Here is an 18605-nt window from a genome sequence, read left to right as displayed (position 1 = left end):
GAGATCGCGCCATTGCACTCCAGCCTGGGTAACAACAGTGAAACTCCGTCAAAAAAAAAAAAAAAAAAAGAAATTCTAAATGACCTACCACTTGGTCATTGTCAAAAAGTTCCATGATCACTTTGGGTGGATTCTGTAGAATTGTTTGAGGTTCCCCATAGATTTCAACTTCATCGAATATAATTGTTTGGTCCCACGTGGGATTCAGGGTTGAACGGATGATTTCAGTGGTTTTGCTCCGATGGAGGAAAGAGACATGAGCATACGGATCTAAAACAGAAAGCGAGAAGAACAATGGGGCCATGGCTAGAATCTAACTCCCTAAGACCACTCACTGCAACCACATTCTTTCCCTCTGGATATAATGACGGTGGGCTCTCACCATCCTCCTGGAGAGAGGGTTTCTAGGGAGCAGGGAGTTCCCCATGGAAGGTTCTGGTACTGCAGCAGAGACACCTGAAGCGAGACCCCGACGTGTACTGAGAGGTATCTCTTTGGAGTATGTCCTCACCAAGGGTAATTGGGCCCACAGTTTTCCTCTGCAAGAGCACTGCAGTCGTGGTTGAGGGAAGGCTCTGCAGTCAGATACAACCCAGGTTCAATACCTGCCCTTCACCCCTGCTGCATAACTTTGAGGGGAAAATAATCTTCCTAAACCTTGGTTCCCTCCTCCATGCATGAAAGTAATATCTGCCTCACAGTGTTGAGGATAAAACGACATAAGGAATGTTAGCTACTTAGGATAGAGCCTGTCCTATAGGGAGTATCTGATAAATGCTAGTTTTTATTATATTTGTTTTTAATGTTGTTGATAATCCATTCAGCAAGTATTTATTGAGTGCCAGGTCTCAAGAGTACAAGAGGAACAGGAAAAGTTCAGATGCTCATAGTTTACAATCTGTGACAGCAGAAAACGTTGACTCACTATACTTAAGAATGGAGAGAAAGCTGCTGGGTGCGGTGGCTCATGCCTGCAATCCCAGCACTCTGGGAGGCCAAGGTGGGTGGATTACCTGAGGTCAGGAATTTGAGACCAACACGGTGAAACCGCATCTCTACTAAAGATACAAAATTAGCAGGGTGTGGTGGTGAATGCCTGTAATCCCAGCTACTTGGGAGGCTGAGGCAGGAGAATTGCTTGAACTTGGGAGGCGGAAGTTGCGGTGAACCAAGATCGCACAATTGCACTGCCTGGACAACAACAGCAAAACTCCTTCTCAAAATAAACAAGTAAATAAAATAAAGAATGGAGAGAAAGCAATGTTGTGTATGGAGAAATAATCTATGTTCTCCTTCATGCTAAATAATTTCATCAAACCTTTTTGCAGTTGCCTGGGGGCTGACCTATCTGAAAAATAACACAGTATCTAGCCTGAAACTCTTGTATAAGCTAAAAGTGCTTGGTTTCTAGAAGTGGAGCCATCATATAAACCCTTTGCTTTTGCCCTGATGATAATTCTTCTATCTCAAACTGCAAGGAATGTGCTTAAAGTTTTATGAAGCTTTAGTCACGAATTTTGGAAATATTTTTTTTGACTTTCAGTGATAGAGTGCCCTCTGGTGGAAAATATTTGAAAATGTCTTCAAAGACCACATTGGAGATGTATATTGCAGTGATAATCTTGAATCTGGTCAAATTTGTATCAAGGAAACCATTCACAAATATTGGTAAATATTAGTGCTTGAAACATGCTTCAAAATTGATGTGAGCACATGAGAGTCAGGCAAATGCTTTAACACATTTCCCGGTTGGAATAAAAAAGTGCAGTTCAGGGCAAACGGGACATGGGGTTAAGAGTTGTTTCCATAGAAAGCCCAGGGAAGCTCTGCTGGGCTTTGAGTCCTGAAGTGGAATGCTCCCCAGATAGCTCAATCCATGGTTGAGCAGCAAGGACTCAAATCCCCAGGCAGGCATGTTCTCCCCTCCTCCCCGCTCCCTTGCCAATAGCCTTCCTCTCAGAACCAGTCCAAAGCAACAAAAGCAGCTGGGGTGTCAGTGCAAGAGACGACAGAGCTTCACGGTATCGGGTATCTGGGGAGCAGGCAGAGGAGGAGGTTAAAATGAACTCTAAACTGCTCAAAGCCTGGTGCTGTAGGCAGACGGCAAACTTGTCATCTTTTTGATACCTTGAGAGAACCTACAGAAAAATTTAAAGGATTTTAACTTCCCAATCAACCCAAGGGTCCGGGGATGAAAACACAGCCATGTATATAAACAGAGATGAGAACTCACTTTCTCGGTGCTTCTTATTACTTAATCAATTAATATCTATCAGTACCAAAGGATCTTCTGTGTATCACTAGCACCCAGCAATGGTGCCTAAAGGTTTCAGTGATGATTTATCTAATGATTGAGCAAGTTTGCTTCCAGGATGCAACAATAATCTCCACATGAAAAGGGTTTTTGTTAGAAAGGACAGAAGGCATTCACTTGACACATAGAAGTGAATAGCATGCTGTATAATCATGTGTAGCATGAAGATTGTTTCCCTTTACCTGAAAAGCTATCCTTGTCTAAAGCCAGGAGATTTCTGGCTTGATAGACATAGCAGCGCAGGTGGTAGATGTAGACTCCTAAAAAGCAAAATGACGATTACTTACAAGAAATGTAACAAAAAACATAACAAACAAACAAAAATAAATGTAACACTGTAAACTGCTACTTTACTGGAATATTTGGAAAAAAAATACATGTTTCTGATAAATGGGCCACCTGAATCTGTTATAGTTCCCACAGTAAAGAGCACATAGTGTAGTGATGATGTGTCCTCCCAAAGTAGTTCAATGAGCTGAGATCACGCCACTGCACTCCAGCCTGGGCGACAGAGTGAGACTTGGTCTTAAAATATTCATATGTATTCTTTTTAAAAAATACTTAGTAAGCTCAGTGAAAAGTGTGTCAATCAGGAAAACATTACCTCTGTTATAAACTAACTGAATGTAGGGTGCTGCTTGTCATCACAGACCTTTCAAATGAAACTGGGTCTCCAGCAGTTATAGGAATAGGGCTTTCTATACTACTTCGGCACCAGATCTGGGAAACAGTTATCTTCTAAAACTTTCTGTGACATTTCAAACTCTTCATACACCTTCTTTTATTATATTCTGTGTTTGTCTCTCTTCCTCTGACATTCTCTCTCTCTCTGACGCTCTCTCTCTGACACTCTCTCTGTCTCTCTCTGACACTCTCTGTCTCTCTCTCTCTGACACTCTGTGTCTGTCTCTCTCTCTCTCTCTCTCTGACACTGTCTCTCTCTTTCTGACACTCTGTGTCTGTCTCTCTCTTTCTCTGACACTCTCTCTGTCTCTCGCTCTCTGTGAGATAGCAGAGCTTTGTGATGCCATGCACAGATTCTGGGAGCTCCACTATCTGAGTTCAAATCTTGTCTCTAATGCTTACTAACCATAAGACTTTGGGCAAGTTATTTAATCTTCCTGTGCCTTGGTTCCCACTTCTGTAAAATGGGGACAATAATATCACCTACTTTATAGTGTTGTCAGGAGGATTAACCAAGTTATAATATGTATAGTTCCTAGCCCATGCTAAGAGCTAAGACCTATGTTAGTGTTTGTTAATATTATTGTAGAGTAGGTCTCTCTCAGCCTCCAAATCCTGAAGGTTATTACTGAAACCAACTTTTATTTAATTTTTTGTGTCTTTTTTCATAGTTAAAATTTCAATTTTGGAGGCTTACTAGATAAACACATCTTAGATAGACTGTTAAAATCAGTGATTTGATCACACTTCACCTTAAATATGACATGGTTTTCAACTGTATTTTTAAAAACCCCTTTCATCAAGGATGAAAATGAAAGTCATATTTGCATGAAGAGATTTTAAAATCATATTTGGTGATTTGAAGTTTCCTTGAGATAAAAGGAAGTGGAATTCACAAAGTCATGTTTAAAATTCACTGTTGGCCAGGTGTAGTGGCTCACGCCTGTAATCCCAGCACTTTGGGAGGCTGAGGTGGGTGGATTACCAGAAGTCAGGAGGTCGAGACCAGCCTGGCTAATATGGCGAAACCCTGTCTCTACTAAAAATACAAAAAATTAGCCAGGGGCATGGTGACGTGTACCTGTAGTCCCAGCTACTCAGGAGGCTGAGACAGGGGAATTGCTTGAACCTGGCAGGTGGCAGTGAGCCGAGATCACGCCGCTGTATTCCAGCCTGGGTGACAGAGTGAGACTCCATCTCAAATAAAAATGAATAAAAATAAATTAAAAAAAATAAAACTCACTGTCAAAATTGCAGGAAACAATGGGTGTGTTTGCTCCAAACACAGCAGTGGCGCTGTGCTTCTGCTTCTCCACAGTCTTCTCATCCCCATCTTCCGTAGTGTCTGCCCCCTAAAGTCAATTAACAGAGTCAGTTAGCAGAGGAGTCAGGAAACACTGCCTAAAAGCAAGCCAACCAACCCAGAGGCAAGAATCCCAAACAAATGGAATTCTAGCTTTGTAAAGATGCTATCATCCAAAATCCCACCCCCCCCTTTTTTTTTTAAGAGGAGTAAGTCCTAGGATAGCAAGTGACTTCCCTGAAGTTGCTTAGCTGGAAAGCAGCCAAGCAGGAAGTGGGAGCCAGCCCTCCTACCTCCAGTCCAGGTTTGCCAAACCCTGATGCTGAGAAAAAGGGAAAAAAAGAAAAAATGCAGAGGAGCAATAGGGAGTAAAAGGACGGGATAAGGAAGAGAAAGAGCAGCAGCAGCAGGAGAACGCAGTGGGTCACAGTGCAGAAATACAAAAATAGGCTGTTGGGGCACGGTTCCTGACCACTCTATTGTTTTATTTTATATTTTATTTTATTTTTGAGATGGAGTCTCGCTCTGTCACCCCAGGATGGACTGCAGTGGCATGATCTCGGCTCACTGCAACTTCCAACTACTGGGTTCAAGCAATTCTCTGTCTCAGCCTCTCGAGTAGCTGGGATTACAGGCACCTGCTACCACACCCCGCTAATTTTTGTATTTTTGTTAGAGACGGAGTTTCACCATCTTGGCCAGGCTGGTCTTGAACTCCCAACCTCGTCATCCACCTGCCTCAGCCTCCCAAAGTGCTGGGATTACAGGCGTGAGCCACCGCACCCGGCCCCCTATTGTTTTAGATCACCCATTGCCATTCTCCTATCCCTTCCTTCCACCTGCCTGCTTTTTCCCCGACTTCTTTATTGTGCTTCTGTATGAATTGCTCTCTAATTTTGTGATCTAGCCCTCTGATTTCCTCCCCCTCACATCTGTATATTTAACTTTTTTGGTTTGTTGAACAGTTGCAGCTTCTAAGATACGATTTAAGGAACTTGTGTCTGGGAGGTGAACAGATGTTACCCGAAACAAGGGTCCTGGAACAGACACATGTGGAAAATGCTAGGTGAAGCAGGTGTGTCAGCAGGAGTATTTCTTAGAACACTCCTGTGTTCGTGGTCTGTTCATTCGACAGGAGGTACTGAGTACCCAGGATGTGTGGCTTTCTCTCAACCTGTTAATATTTGCCATCTTATGGTGCTGGAATGACAGGCATTTCTGTGGAGTTGGCAGTGCTGTATCTAACACTCACATATTTTCTCTACACCAATACGATCTGTGCTCTGGCAACCTAGTACTTACAAGGGCACCTTCAAGTTTAAAGATGGCAGCTGCACCATGTGTTTCTGAAGGAGCCATTTTTCTCCTCCAGCGTCTGCGGCGAAAGGTATCTGAACTTCGTTGTTTCCAGTGGAATTTCCAGCCAATTAAAGAAGCATATTCCCAACCTTCTTGGTCTTCCAATTCCTCCATGGCCTAAAACAGAAGTAAAAATGTTAATGATGATGACAATGCTGCTGATGATGATATTCCTTATCCTGATAAAACAGGTCATTTGATCAATCAGCAGATACATAGTATTCAAAATCAGCTCTTTGCCAAGTACTGAGCTAGAGCCAGGAATACAGAAAAGAAAAAAACAGACAGGATCTGTGCCCTTGCAGAGCCGATGGACTGTGGGAGTGCAGAGAGATAAGCAGGCAATTACAGCTCCACAGGGGACCGACCCTCACGAGGTGCACCTCATTCAGACTTGGGGTGGGTGAAGCAAGTAGACTCTTTCTCAAATTGCTTTCGGTTTTCTCACTTCATTAGTACATAAAAACGTTGCTAGTGTGATATAGTTTGTAAAACATTGGTATCTCCACTTTACATAGGTACGAAAAAAAGTAAACGCCCCCCGCCAAGGTTTAAATGTTTTGCCTGAGCTAATAGCTGCCATAACTAATAAAGTGACAGGTCAGAATATATTCTTTCTGTAATAACCAATGACAGATTTGTATGCTACTTTTCAGCTTAAAAACTATTGATATACAAGTGGTATCAGTATTCAATGTTGTATTCTATTCATTCAAGAAATCTGAGTGCCTACTATGTGACAGGGATCATGTTAGGGGTAAGGACACAGTGAAGAAAAGATAGGGTCTTTGCCTTCATGCAGCTGACATTTTCATGGCAGAAATTTTATTTAACTATCTTAAAAGTATGACTGGATTTAATAAATGTAAAATATTATGGAATAATATTTACAATCTGAGAAATAAGAGCTCCATGTGGGTAATTACTGTCGTTGGGTCTATTTTTTTCACTTTGAATAAATGTAAAATGCAGGTTAAGCATAATCTTGTGCCTGACCCTCTAGTAATATTAATAGTAGCAGTGAAAGATTTCACATAGGCAAGAGTAAGGCAGGTTAGGAAACATGATCAAAGTCTCAGCAATACTCATTGGTAGAGCTGGGCCATAGCCAGAGCCTTCCAACTGGTGGCTCAGTGTTCCTTCCACTTCAACTTGGTGCTCTCATGTGGGAGAGGGTTCCAGCATCTCTAGAAATTTCTCACCCCATCAGAATGGGATAATTAAACAATAAAAATGCAATCATTAAACTAAAGAGCTTCTGCACAGCAAAAGAAACTATCACCAGAGTGAACAGGCAACCTACAGAATGGGAGAAAAGTTTTGCAATCTATCCATCTGACAAAGGTCTAATATCCAGAATCTACAAGGAACTTAAGCAAAATTACAAGAAAAAAAACAAACAACATCATTAAAAAGTGAGTAAATGACATGAACAGATACTTCTCAAGAAATTTATGCGGCCAACAAACATGAAAAAAAGCTCAACATCACTGATCATTAGAGAAATGCAAATAAAAACCACAATGAGATACCATCTCACGCCAGTCAGAATAGAGATTATTAAAAAGTCAAGAAACAACAGATGCTGGTCAGACTGTGGAGAAATAGGAACACTTTTACACTGTTGGTGCAAGTGTAAATTAGCTCAACATTGTGGAAGACAGTGTGGCGATTCCTCAAAGACCTAGAACCAGAAATGCCATTTGACCCAGCAATCTCATTAGTGGGTACATACCCAGAGGAATATAAATAATTCTATTATAAAGAAGCATGCATGCATATTTTCATTGTAGCACTATTCACAATAGCAAATACATGGAATCAACCCAAATGCCCATCAATAATAGACTGGATAAAGAAAATGTGCTACATACACACCATGGAATACTATACAGTCATAAAAAGGAATGAGACTGTATCCTTTGCAGGGACATGGATGGAGCTAGAGGCCATCATCCTCAGCAAACAAACATGGAAATATAAAACCAAATACCACGTGTTCTCACAGGTGGGAGCTGAACAATGAGAACACATGGACACAGGGAGGGAAACAACACACACTGGGGCCAGGGGGTGGAGGGAGGGAGAGCATCAGGATAAACAGCTGATGCATGCTGGGTTTAATACCTAAGTGATGGGTTGATAGGAGCAGCCAACCACCAAGGGACACGTTTACCTATGGAATGAACCTGCACATCCTGGGCATGTATCTTGGAACTTAAAATTAAATTGTAAAAAACGACTCATTCATTAGCTCATTTATTTGACTAGATTATTTACTGGGAGCACATTTCTGAGTTAGCAAGGAGGATACTAAGATGACTATGGCTCCATTTTTGCTTCCAGAAGCTCACCATCTAATAAAATTAATGTCATAGCACCTACTAGAGTTACGCATTCTGTGGAATAGAGAGTGTTCCTGGTGTTCCTATTACAACACCAGCTTTGCCACTTACTAGATACTTGGCCTAGAGCAAGTCTACTTAAACTCCGTGAGCATTATCTGTAAAACGGCCATAAAATCCAAACCTTAGAGACTTTAGGTGATGCCTATTCAGTACCTAGCCTTATAGAAAGCCCCTTCTATACATGCCACTTACTATGAGTGTTATTGTTCTATCAAAATTATTCTTTTTTTTTTTTTTTTTGAGACGGAGTTTCGCTCTTGTTACCCAGGCTGGAGTGCAATGGCGTGATCTCGGCTCACCGCAACCTCCGCCTCCTGGGTTCAGGCAATTCTCCTGCCTCAGCCTCCTGAGTAGCTGGGATTACAGGCATGCACCACCATGCCCAGCTAATTTTTTGTATTTTTAGTAGAGACGGGGTTTCACCATGTTGACCAGGATGGTCTCAATCTCTTGACCTAGTGATCCACCCGCCTCGGCCTCCCAAAGTGCTGGGATTACAGGCGTGAGCCACCGCGCCCGGCCCAAAATTATTATTTCATTTAAAGCTTACCATACCCTAATTAGAAGGTATAGATATTATTCCCATTTTGCAGATGAGAAAGGAAGGGAAGTCAGAGTTTGAATCTCACACATCTTGTTCCAAGTTCTAAGCGACTGCTGCTACTATATTATGCTGCCAAAATAATTTCCATTTCTTTTAACACCTCTGTAGCAGTTCTCAACATTTATCCTGCCTCAGAATCACCAGGATGATTTGCTGAACTACAGACGGCTGGGCCCAGCCGCAGGATTTCTAAATCAGTAGCGTTGGGATGGGACAGTTCTAACATATTCCCAGGTATGGTGATATTGCCGGCTGCGGTGAGCTCAATTTGAGAACCTCAAGTGCAGCCTAATGGATTTGCAAATAGTTTTTGCAGAAACGCCTAGTTAGCTGGGACTTTGTGGTCAGGAGGGCAGAGCTCCTCAGTCCAGCTCTCTTCACTGACTCCTCTTACCCTCGCGGTGCTTGAAGCCGTCTGTGTTAAATCTTTCCTGCGTTTTCGGACCAGCCTTCGCCGTCTATGAGTATGGTACATTTTCTCTGCGGCAACCCAGGATTTGGGCTTATGATCAGGAGGAATGGTGATTCCATATTCCCAGCCTGGAACAGAGTTTGTAAATGGTTACCCAAAAGAGATGCACTTGCCAGATCACCAAATAAACCTCCAGGAAACATTCAGTCACTCTCCCAGCCCCCAGACACTCTACTATCATGACCGAATGTGTGGCTCTTTTCATTTTGCTGGGATGTCCAGCCAAACTGAATATAGCCTCGTTCCCATTGAGTTCCTCAAAATACTTCCTTGGTGGCCATGGGGTTCTCCTCCACTTTTATGCTTCTGGTCATTCATGGTAATTGAATGCACTTAAGAATAGAGCCCAATTCAAGAGGCAGGAGAAACCACAGGTGAGGGTGTGGGCTGTGCGGGTACACAGCCTGGGTTCAAATCTTAGCATCACCACATGTTGGCTGTTAACTAAATAAGTTTCCTGCAAGTTGGTAAACCTGCCTATGGCCCAATTTCCCCATTGTAAAGATAAAACACACCTTTTTATAGGGTTACAGTATTTTAACACTATCAAAATTACATATGCAATGCATGAGGGCCATACTTAGCACACAGTTATTGCCCAATCAATGCTCACGATTATTCTAAGATCTGGTGTGTGCATCGAGATCAGCAAGGAGCTTATAATTCATGTGAAATCTTCTGGGTCAATGTCAGTTCTATGCTCCATGCATAAAGAAATGAATCAGGTTTTCTATTTTGATAATTCCAAATGCTATTGTTCACTTAATTTTAATTAAGTGAGAAAAAGACAAACACCAGAAGTTATATCAATAATCTGCATTATTGGTGCATACGATGACTTTAAGGGCAGTTTACAGCTTTCTTTTCTGAGCCAGGGGGCGCCTGAATGTGGTGTTCCCAGGGAGATTATGGGGTATGGTTAGAATAGAGAAAACCTTGACTGCAGCTCCCTCCAAATTCTCATCATGGATCCCTAAGCATCTCAAAACCCAAACAGGTGGCCCCCATCGCCTGATGTTTTTCACTTTTTTTTTTTTTTTTGGAGACAAAGTTTCACTCTTGTTTCTCAGGCTGGAGTGCAGTGGCTTGATCTTGGCTCTCTTGGCTCTTTCTCTACTAAAAATACAAAAATTAGCCGGGCTTAGTGTTAGGTGCCTGTAATCCCACCTACTCAGGACGCTGAGGCAGAAGAATGGCTTGAACCTGGGAAACGGAGGTTGCAGTGAGCTGAGATCACACCACTGCAGTCCAGTCTGGGCAACAGAATGAGGTTCAGTCTCAAAAAAAAAGAAAGTACACTTCACAGGGTGGGGGCGGGCTGAGCATAGGTGCTCAAGAGACCAACTGCAGAATTTTCTGGGGTTTAAACACCCTCTAGAGGCTACTTGATGCGCCCTAGGCAAATGAAGAGGATGAAACAAAGTTACAAAATTATGTACTCCGAATACCTATGTAAAAAAGAGAGGATATTTCCTGTCATAGCGGAAGTGTTCCCATTTAATTTTAATTTTTTATTTTTTATTTTTATTTTTTTGTGGGACAGCGAGGCTCCGTCTCAAAAGAAAAAAGAAAAAAAAGGAAGCAATGGCAAGACATAAATCCCTGCTTAGGGAGCTGGGATCTGAGGACCCGGCAGTAGGAGGAAGAGCCTCTGTCCGGAGTGAGCTCAAGGACACCCTCAGGACGGAACTGAGAGAGGAGCCTTGGCACTGAGCCCTGGATGGCGCCTCTCTTGCCAGGAATCCATGCACAGGCACCGGGAGTGAGGTCTGGGACTGTGCCCAAACAGGGAAGACTAATTGGGAGGTAACAGAAGTGTCTTTGTCTTTGCTGAGCTTAATTTTTGTGGCTAATAGAATTAAGAGGAAGGAGCCTGGGATGCTGATTCTTAGCCTTGTTTCTTGCTGTTGTTATTTTTTTAATCTTGAAGTTTCACAAATAATCTCAGAGATCTAATAATCTAAATAATCTAAAGATCTCAGAAGAATGGAAAGTAAGTTTAATTTTAATTTGCCTCAAACATATATTATACATATATGGATACATAGTGTGTGTGCACGCGTGTGTGTGCGCGTGTGTGTGTGCGCGCGTGTGTGTGTATGTATGGTAAAGCCCCCAAACTGCAGCCTTCAGATGCTGGAATTCTCCAGAGCCTCTTACGGAGGGTCCCCAGCTTCTCCTGAACAGCCCCTCCTGAACCAAGACGGCATGGGAATACCACGGCATCTTGGAAATGGTTTCTTCTCTTAAACTGAGATGCCTTTGGCCTCCCTGGAAATTTTCTCTGTAATCGTCCTCCTCTCTGGAGCCACAGAGAATAGCTCCATTCCCTTGATTGAGTAATAACCCTTCAGTAACTTGAGTTCAGATCCCAAGTCAGCTCTCTTCCTAGGGGACTTGGGGAGGTGTGTTCCTGTGTCTCTCACATCCTGTCTCCCTTAGAGGGACCCTACGTGAGCTTGTCACTCAGAACCAAAGACCCTCCCCAGGAGTACAAACTTCACACCAGATGTGATTCTGTTTCTTATTTTATTATTTTTTTTGAGACAGTGTTTTGCTCTGTTGCCCAGACTAGAGTGCAGTGGTGCAATCATCGCTCACTGCAGCCCAACCTCCTGGGCTGAAGCATTCATCCTGCCTCAGGCTCCTGAGTAGCTGGGACTATAGGTACATGCCACCACGTCCGGTTAATATTTTTAACTTTTGTAGAGATGAGACAGGGGGTCTCACTATGTTACCTAGGCCGGTCTCGAACTCCTGGACTCAAACGATCCTCCCTCAGCTTCCCAAAGTGCTGGGATCACAAGTGCGACCGACTACACCCTGATTGATCCTTTTATTTATATATTTATTTTACTTTTTTATTTTTTGAGATGAAGTTTCATTCTTGTTGCCCAGACTGGAGTGCAATGTCGAGATCTCAGCTCACTGCAACCTCCGCCTCCCGGGTTCAAGTGATTCTCCTGCCTCAGCCTCCCTAGTAGCTGGGATTACAGGCATGTGCCACCACGCCCAGCTAATCTTTGTATTTTTAGTAGAGATGGGGTTTCACCACGTTGGCCAGGCTGGTCTTGAACTCCTGACCTCAGGTGATCTAACCCCCTGGGACTCCCAAAGTGCTGGGATTACAGGCATGAGCCACGGCGCCCAGCCAAGTTATCCTTTTATTGATGCCGCCTAAGTGTGAGCTGCCACATCACCCTGAGCTAAGAGATTAGAGTGAGGCCAGTGAGACACTAGCCTGGGTGCAAAATTCAAGGAGACGCCAAAAAAACTCACTAACCGAGAGAAATCATATTGTAATGCAGTATTCAAAGACATCAAAATTAACACCAAAAATCCACAATGAGGAAAATATTAATATTTTAAATGGGAAAATGCTGTATTCTTAAAAACAGTCATCCATTGCTTAACCATGGAGTTACCTTCTGAGCAATAAGTCTTTAGGCAATTTTTTCATTGAATGAACATCAAAGAGTGTATTTACACCAACCGAGGTGGTATATATTGTTTTATTCTATCACACACACACACACACACACATACACACACACAAAAACGCATGTGTGTGTATATATAGAGCTTTTATTTTTTATGATTTTTTTTTTTGAGACACGTGTTGGTCTGTTGCCAGGTTGGAGTGCAGTGGTGCAATCTCAGCTCACTGCAATGATCGCCTCTCCGGTTCAAGCAATCGTCCCGCCTCAGTCTCTCAAGTAGCTGGGACTACAGGTGCGCCACCGTGCCCAACTAAGTTTTGTATTTTTTTTTTTTTTAGTAGAGACGGGGTTTTGCCATGTTGGCCAGGTTGGTCTTGAACTCCTGAATTCAAGTGATCCGCCCTCCTCAGCCTCCCAAAGTGCTGGGATTACAGATGTGAGCCACCACGCCTGCACATATATTTCTGCCTATGGAAAACCAAATGCCCCAGCACCATTACTGACTATCGACTGTTACCCCTACTGGATCTGCAATGCCACATCAAGTTCCATGGACGAGGTTTCTTCTATATATGCTCCGTGATATTCTTATAGGGCCACTGTCACACATGCAGTCCATCCTGACTGAAACATTGTTTTACAGTGCATCACCGTACTCACTGTACATGGTTTATGTTTTTTCTTTTTTTTTTTTTTTTTTTTTTTTTTTTTTTTTTTTTTTTTTTTTTTTTTTTTTTTTTTTTTGGAGACAAAGTCTCACTCTGTTGCCCAGGCTGGAGTGCAGTGGCATGATCTCAGCTCAGTGCAACCTCTGCTGCCCTGGTTCAAGCGATTCTCCTGCCTCAGCCTCCTAAGTATCTGAGATTACAGGCTCCTGCCACCGTGCCTGGCTAATTTTTGTATCTTTAGTAGAGACAGGGTTTCACCATGTTGGCCAGGCTGGTCTTGAACTCCTGACTTCATGATCCACCCACCTCAGCCTCCTAAAGTGCTGGAATTACAGACGTTAGCCATCGCACCTGGCCTGTTTTTCACTCTTAACACCCTCCTGCCCACTTAGCACTTGTCCATACACTTGCCTGTCCTTTGGATTCTACATTTGACTAGTCTACATTTGACTGCCATGTGACCCAGCTGCCACAGACCAGCAGCCCCCAACCTTTTTGGCACCAAGGACAGGTTCCATGGAAGAAAATTTTTCTATGGACAGGGTTGTGGGATTGGGGGGGAGGATGGCTAGATTCCCATAAAGAGCACACAACCTAGACCCCTCTCACATGCAGTTCACAACAGGGTTTGCACTCTCATGAGAATCTAATGCTGCCGCTGATCTGACAGGAGGCAGAGCTCAGGTGGTGATGCCTACTTGCCCACGGCTCACTTCTGCTGTGTGGCCCGGTTCCTAGCAGGTTACGAACTGGTACTGGTCTATGGCCAGGAGACTGGGGACCTCTGCCATAGACCAGCAGAAGTGAGGACCTTCCCTTCCAAGGCAACTTCACCCTGATTAACCAAGGCCCTGCTGCAGAGCCCCAATCAGGTCATAGGTATACAATGTTACCTTTCTCATCCACTGCTCGATTTATGTCATATGACCACGCATCATCCTCCCATTCCCAACCTGGAGGACAAGTCAACTCGCTGGGAGATGCTGCTTTATCGCCGTTCTAACAAAACAAAAATAAACACAAAGAAGGGAGGTAAGCCATCGTGTCAGTCAGATGCAAAGAGCAAGATATAGTCCTCCCACTGAACTATGGCATTCACACCTTTACTTAGATACCATCTTAGAGATCCATTTCACTCAGAAAACTCTCTGATCTTTATTTATGCACAACTGCTAAATAAAAATTAGTTTAAACTACCTTATATTTTTACTGTTGGGGAAAAGTATTAGGTTCAATCATGTGAAATTGCTGTTTTTGTAGGTCAAAGTGGTTGAATCTCAGCAATTTCTTATGGTTCAACTTAATATTATGAAATGGTGCAACTGTGTTTATGAGGTGTTACGTGGGAAAGAACCCATCAGAGAATGGGTAAAACATTAAAGAAACATGGTTTGGAGTTTTTTTGTTTTTGCTTTGTTTTGTTTTGAGATGCAGTTTTGCTGTGTCACCCAGGCTGGGGTGCAATGGTGCCATCTCAACTCACTGTAACTTCTCCTCCCAGGCTCAAGGGATTCTCTTGCCTCAGCCTCTATAGTTGCCTGCCACCACATCTGGCTAATTTTTGTATTTTTAGTAGAGATGGGGTTTCACCATGTTGGCCAAGCTGGTCTTGAACTCCTGACCTTCAGTGATGTACCCACCTCGACCTCCCAAAGTGCTGTGATTACAGGTGTGAGCTACCACACCCAGCAGACACGTTTCTGAGTACAGGGAAATGCTGCTGGAGGTTCATGATGTTAATCATATACAATTGAGCAAAATTTATATAAAATATTGACAAGCCGATAAACTGCATAAAACTTACATAAAAGTGAAGAGAGTTGTGAAAAGAAAGTTCCTAAGTAAATAAACGTGGCCCATAAACATGGAAAAATACTTATCTTCACTTTAGATGAAGACAGTGAAAATTGAAATAACAACAGGATACCACTTATTCATGTGGCAAAGATTACAAAGTGGGATGGCGAATGTTTAAGGCAAACAGGCTCCTCGTGCTTCTGTTGAAAATATGAATTTATAAAACCTTTTTAAAGGTTACAAAATTTTATCAAAATTTTAAATGCATTTAAACCTAGACCAACCAAATCCAAGGATCTTTCCTATAGATACTTTCAGAAGTGAATAAAAATATATGTTTAAGGATGTTCACTGTTACACTGCTTATAAAAACCAACGACTCAAAACTGAATGCCCAGAAAGAGGGGATTAAATGAATTATAGCAGGTGCATATAATCAAACATTCTGTGGCCATTTTTAAAAGCTCATAGATCTATATGCATTGATATAAAAAATGTTCAAGATACATTATCATGTGAGAAATACAAGCTGTGGAACTGTGTGTACAACACAATTCTATTTAGGCAGAAAAAAGGAAGTTATATACTTGTATACCAACAGAAAACAGACATCAATGTTTATCTTTGGGGAATGGAATATGGATTGGGAGAAGAATTACTTTTGATTTCCTTTAACACTGCTTGGATTTTTTAAAGACAAAAACAGTTCATGTGTTATGATATTAAAAACTAGGCTGAGCTGGCTGAACACACTGGCTCACTCCTGTAATCCCAGCACTTTGGGAGGCCAGGGTGGGCAGATCACCTGAAGTAAGGACTTTGAGGCCAGCCTGACCAATACGATGAAACCCCGTCTCTACTAAAAATACAAAAATGCACCTGTAATCCCAGCTACTCAGGAGGCTGAGACAGGAGAATCGCTTGAACCCAGGAGGTGGAGGTTGCAGCGAGCTGAGATCGTGCCATTGCACTCCAGCCTGGGCAGCAAGAGCAAAACACTGTCTCAAAACAACAACAAAACAAAAACGAAAACTAAAAACAAAAAACTAGGCCAAGCTTGGTGTGTCACTCCGGTAATCCCAGCACTTTGGGAAGCTGAGGCTGGAGGATTGCTTGAGGCCAGGAGTTCAAGACAAGCTTGGGTGATATAAGACCCCATCGCTACAAAAAAATAAAAAATTAGTCTGCCATGGTGGCATGTGCCTGTAGTCCCAGCTACTGGGGAGGCTGAGGCTGGAGGATTGCTTGAGCTCAGGAATTTGAGGTTACAGTGAGCTATGATCGCACTGCTGCACTCAGCCTGGGAAACAGAGGAAGACTCTATCTCAAAAAACCCTCAAACAACAACAACAAACCCTTGTTAGCTCATAATAAAAATTTACCTAAAAAATTTGCACAATCCAAACGATACCATGTACCAACATCTAGTTAAATAGGCCTCATTTCTATTCTAAAGAAAATAAATATTGTGGCACTGGTGTGGCTTAAGTTATAAGAGGAAGCCTCTTCAGAACATAAGATGGAGCAGAGGAGAAGGGTAAAGCCAGGCCAGGTGGCTGCTGGGTTCCCCACAGATTACAATGAGAGGTGACAGGTGAGGGTTTCTCTCTGAAGCAGGCTGCTCACCGCATCTGTGTAGGTGTCCTCCGCTGGCTTCCAGTCGCCCCCGGGGTAGCGGGTCTCATTCTGATAGACTTCATCAGTGAACTCCGTGTGACCTGCATCTGCCTCAGTCAGCAAGCTGCGGGGTGGGGAGGGCTCAAGTTACCCAGGAAGACCGGGTAACCCGAGGCCTCAGTGACTCCCAACACTCAGGAAGCATCTGCACCCTGGGAGTGACACCACTTCCCTCCTTGCTTTACCCCTGTTGGTTCTGACTCCAAATTCCTCTTTGTACTAATCGCTTTGGACATTCCTTTGAAGACAGGGTCTGCTGGAACAATGTGACTTAAATCACAGAGAACTCCGCAAATGAGCAAGGTTGCTCCTTCTCAGTAATGAGGATGGGGTCTGGGAAAACAGTATTGTGGGCAGCTTCTTATAAGGACCACAGACATCTTCCATGTGGGTTTCAGTTCGGGGCTGCTCAGTTTCCTCAATGAAACTCTTGGCTAACAGTTCAAAAGAAAGACAGCCGTCTCCGTTCTTTTTTAAAACCTAGTGGAGACGGTCTCATGAAGCCAAATATGGAAACGTTTACTCCTGGCTTGCTTGGTCTATGTCACACAAACTGAAGGGAGGAGTTTAAGTTTTCTGGAGAGTTCCTAGGTAGAGAGCCAAACCAGGTCATTTAAGACTCCAAACTCCATTTGAGCGTTTGGGAAATCCATACTCTCTCACATGCCAATTTCCCTCTTGGATTTGGAACTATTTGGACAACCTGCAGAGAAAAGTTACAGAGTCTCCAACTTTGTCTCAAGTCTTCTGCCAGGTACCTACTCAAATGAAGGTTATTCCCTTTATTGTTTGTGCATCTTGTCTCTGCTGTATTCTCCCCTAGAATCCAGCACGGGAAAGGAATAAAAAAAACAAATAGTCCCAACCATTTACATAAATTGGCCATCACTTCTCTGGGCCTCAGAAAAGGGGAATAAAAGCTCTGGCTGCTACCTCTAGGATTCCATCCAGCCCTAACATGCTTTGACATTCTGCTTTTTCTATCACAATTTCCCCTACCCTTTCCCTGTCCTCACTAACCTACCTTCCTTCCAGCCTATTCAAACCCCCTTTTCCTTCCCCTCACCAATCTCCCCCAACTCCATCCAAAGCAAGCTGCCTGAGTTGAAAGCAGTCAGATGTGGGTCTTAAGAGAGCAGCATGCTCGCTTGCCTCCCTCCCTCCCTAATGCCTATGCAATCACAGGAAATGAACCACAGCGAGACCAAACTCTAGTTGGAAGCCTTAAAATTCAACTTCGCAAGCTTATTTCCTCCCACCTCAAGGATGCTGTCAACAGATGTCAAAAAAAGGGAATGCTGGTTCTAGTGTTGTTGGCAACGTTTAGAAAACAGTCTCTAGTGTCCCCCAGACTCCAGGGGAAGCATGCTTACCACCTTCTACTGTTTATTTCTTTTTTTAAATAATGGCTTTTGAGATATAGTTCACATATATGGAATTCATCCACTTACATGTACCTTCTCCTGTTTCTTGCAGACTTTCTAGCATGACAGCTGAGTACTGGTTTGGGTGCCCATGCTGGACTCAGATTCTAGCCCCAACTATACCACTGACAAGCGATGCACCTTTGGACAAGTTATTTAATCTCTCTAGATGTCCATTTCCTCATTTACAAAGTGGAGCTACAGCTAGTGCTCGACTTACGACCACGATTGGGACCGGCAAACCGGTCGTAACATGATTTGGTCGTAAGTTGAGTAGGCTATATGTACAGTAGAAATGGTGCACGTGGCCGGGCGTGGTGGCTCACGCCTGTAATCCCAGCACTTTGAGAGGCCGAGGCAGGTGGATCACGAAGTCAAGAGATCGAGACCATCCTGGTCAACATAGTGAAACCCCATCTCTACTAAAAATACAAAAAATCAGCTGGGCATGGTGG

The 18605-nt window shown here is 43.2% G+C and overlaps 1 protein-coding gene across 1 annotated transcript in view; it reads right to left on the bottom strand.

The window, feature by feature from the left end:
* Nucleotides 1-18605, bottom strand: part of MYOF (myoferlin) — a 190280-nt gene that overhangs the window by 49095 nt on the left and 122580 nt on the right. Inside the window, exons 29-35 of the mRNA XM_037727745.1 lie at nt 16676-16790; nt 14146-14251; nt 9067-9212; nt 5604-5777; nt 4242-4350; nt 2497-2574; nt 89-270 (exon numbers count right to left, since the gene is read on the bottom strand). Coding sequence (XP_037583673.1) covers nt 89-270; nt 2497-2574; nt 4242-4350; nt 5604-5777; nt 9067-9212; nt 14146-14251; nt 16676-16790 — 910 coding nt within the window. The remainder of the gene's footprint in view (nt 1-88; nt 271-2496; nt 2575-4241; nt 4351-5603; nt 5778-9066; nt 9213-14145; nt 14252-16675; nt 16791-18605) is intronic.

This window comes from Cebus imitator, unplaced genomic scaffold, assembly GCF_001604975.1.
Source record: "Cebus imitator isolate Cc_AM_T3 unplaced genomic scaffold, Cebus_imitator-1.0 Scaffold238, whole genome shotgun sequence".
NCBI classification, from domain to species: Eukaryota; Metazoa; Chordata; class Mammalia; order Primates; family Cebidae; genus Cebus; species Cebus imitator.
Note: the sequence above shows the minus strand (reverse complement) of the source record. Positions and strands in the feature narration are given on the sequence as shown.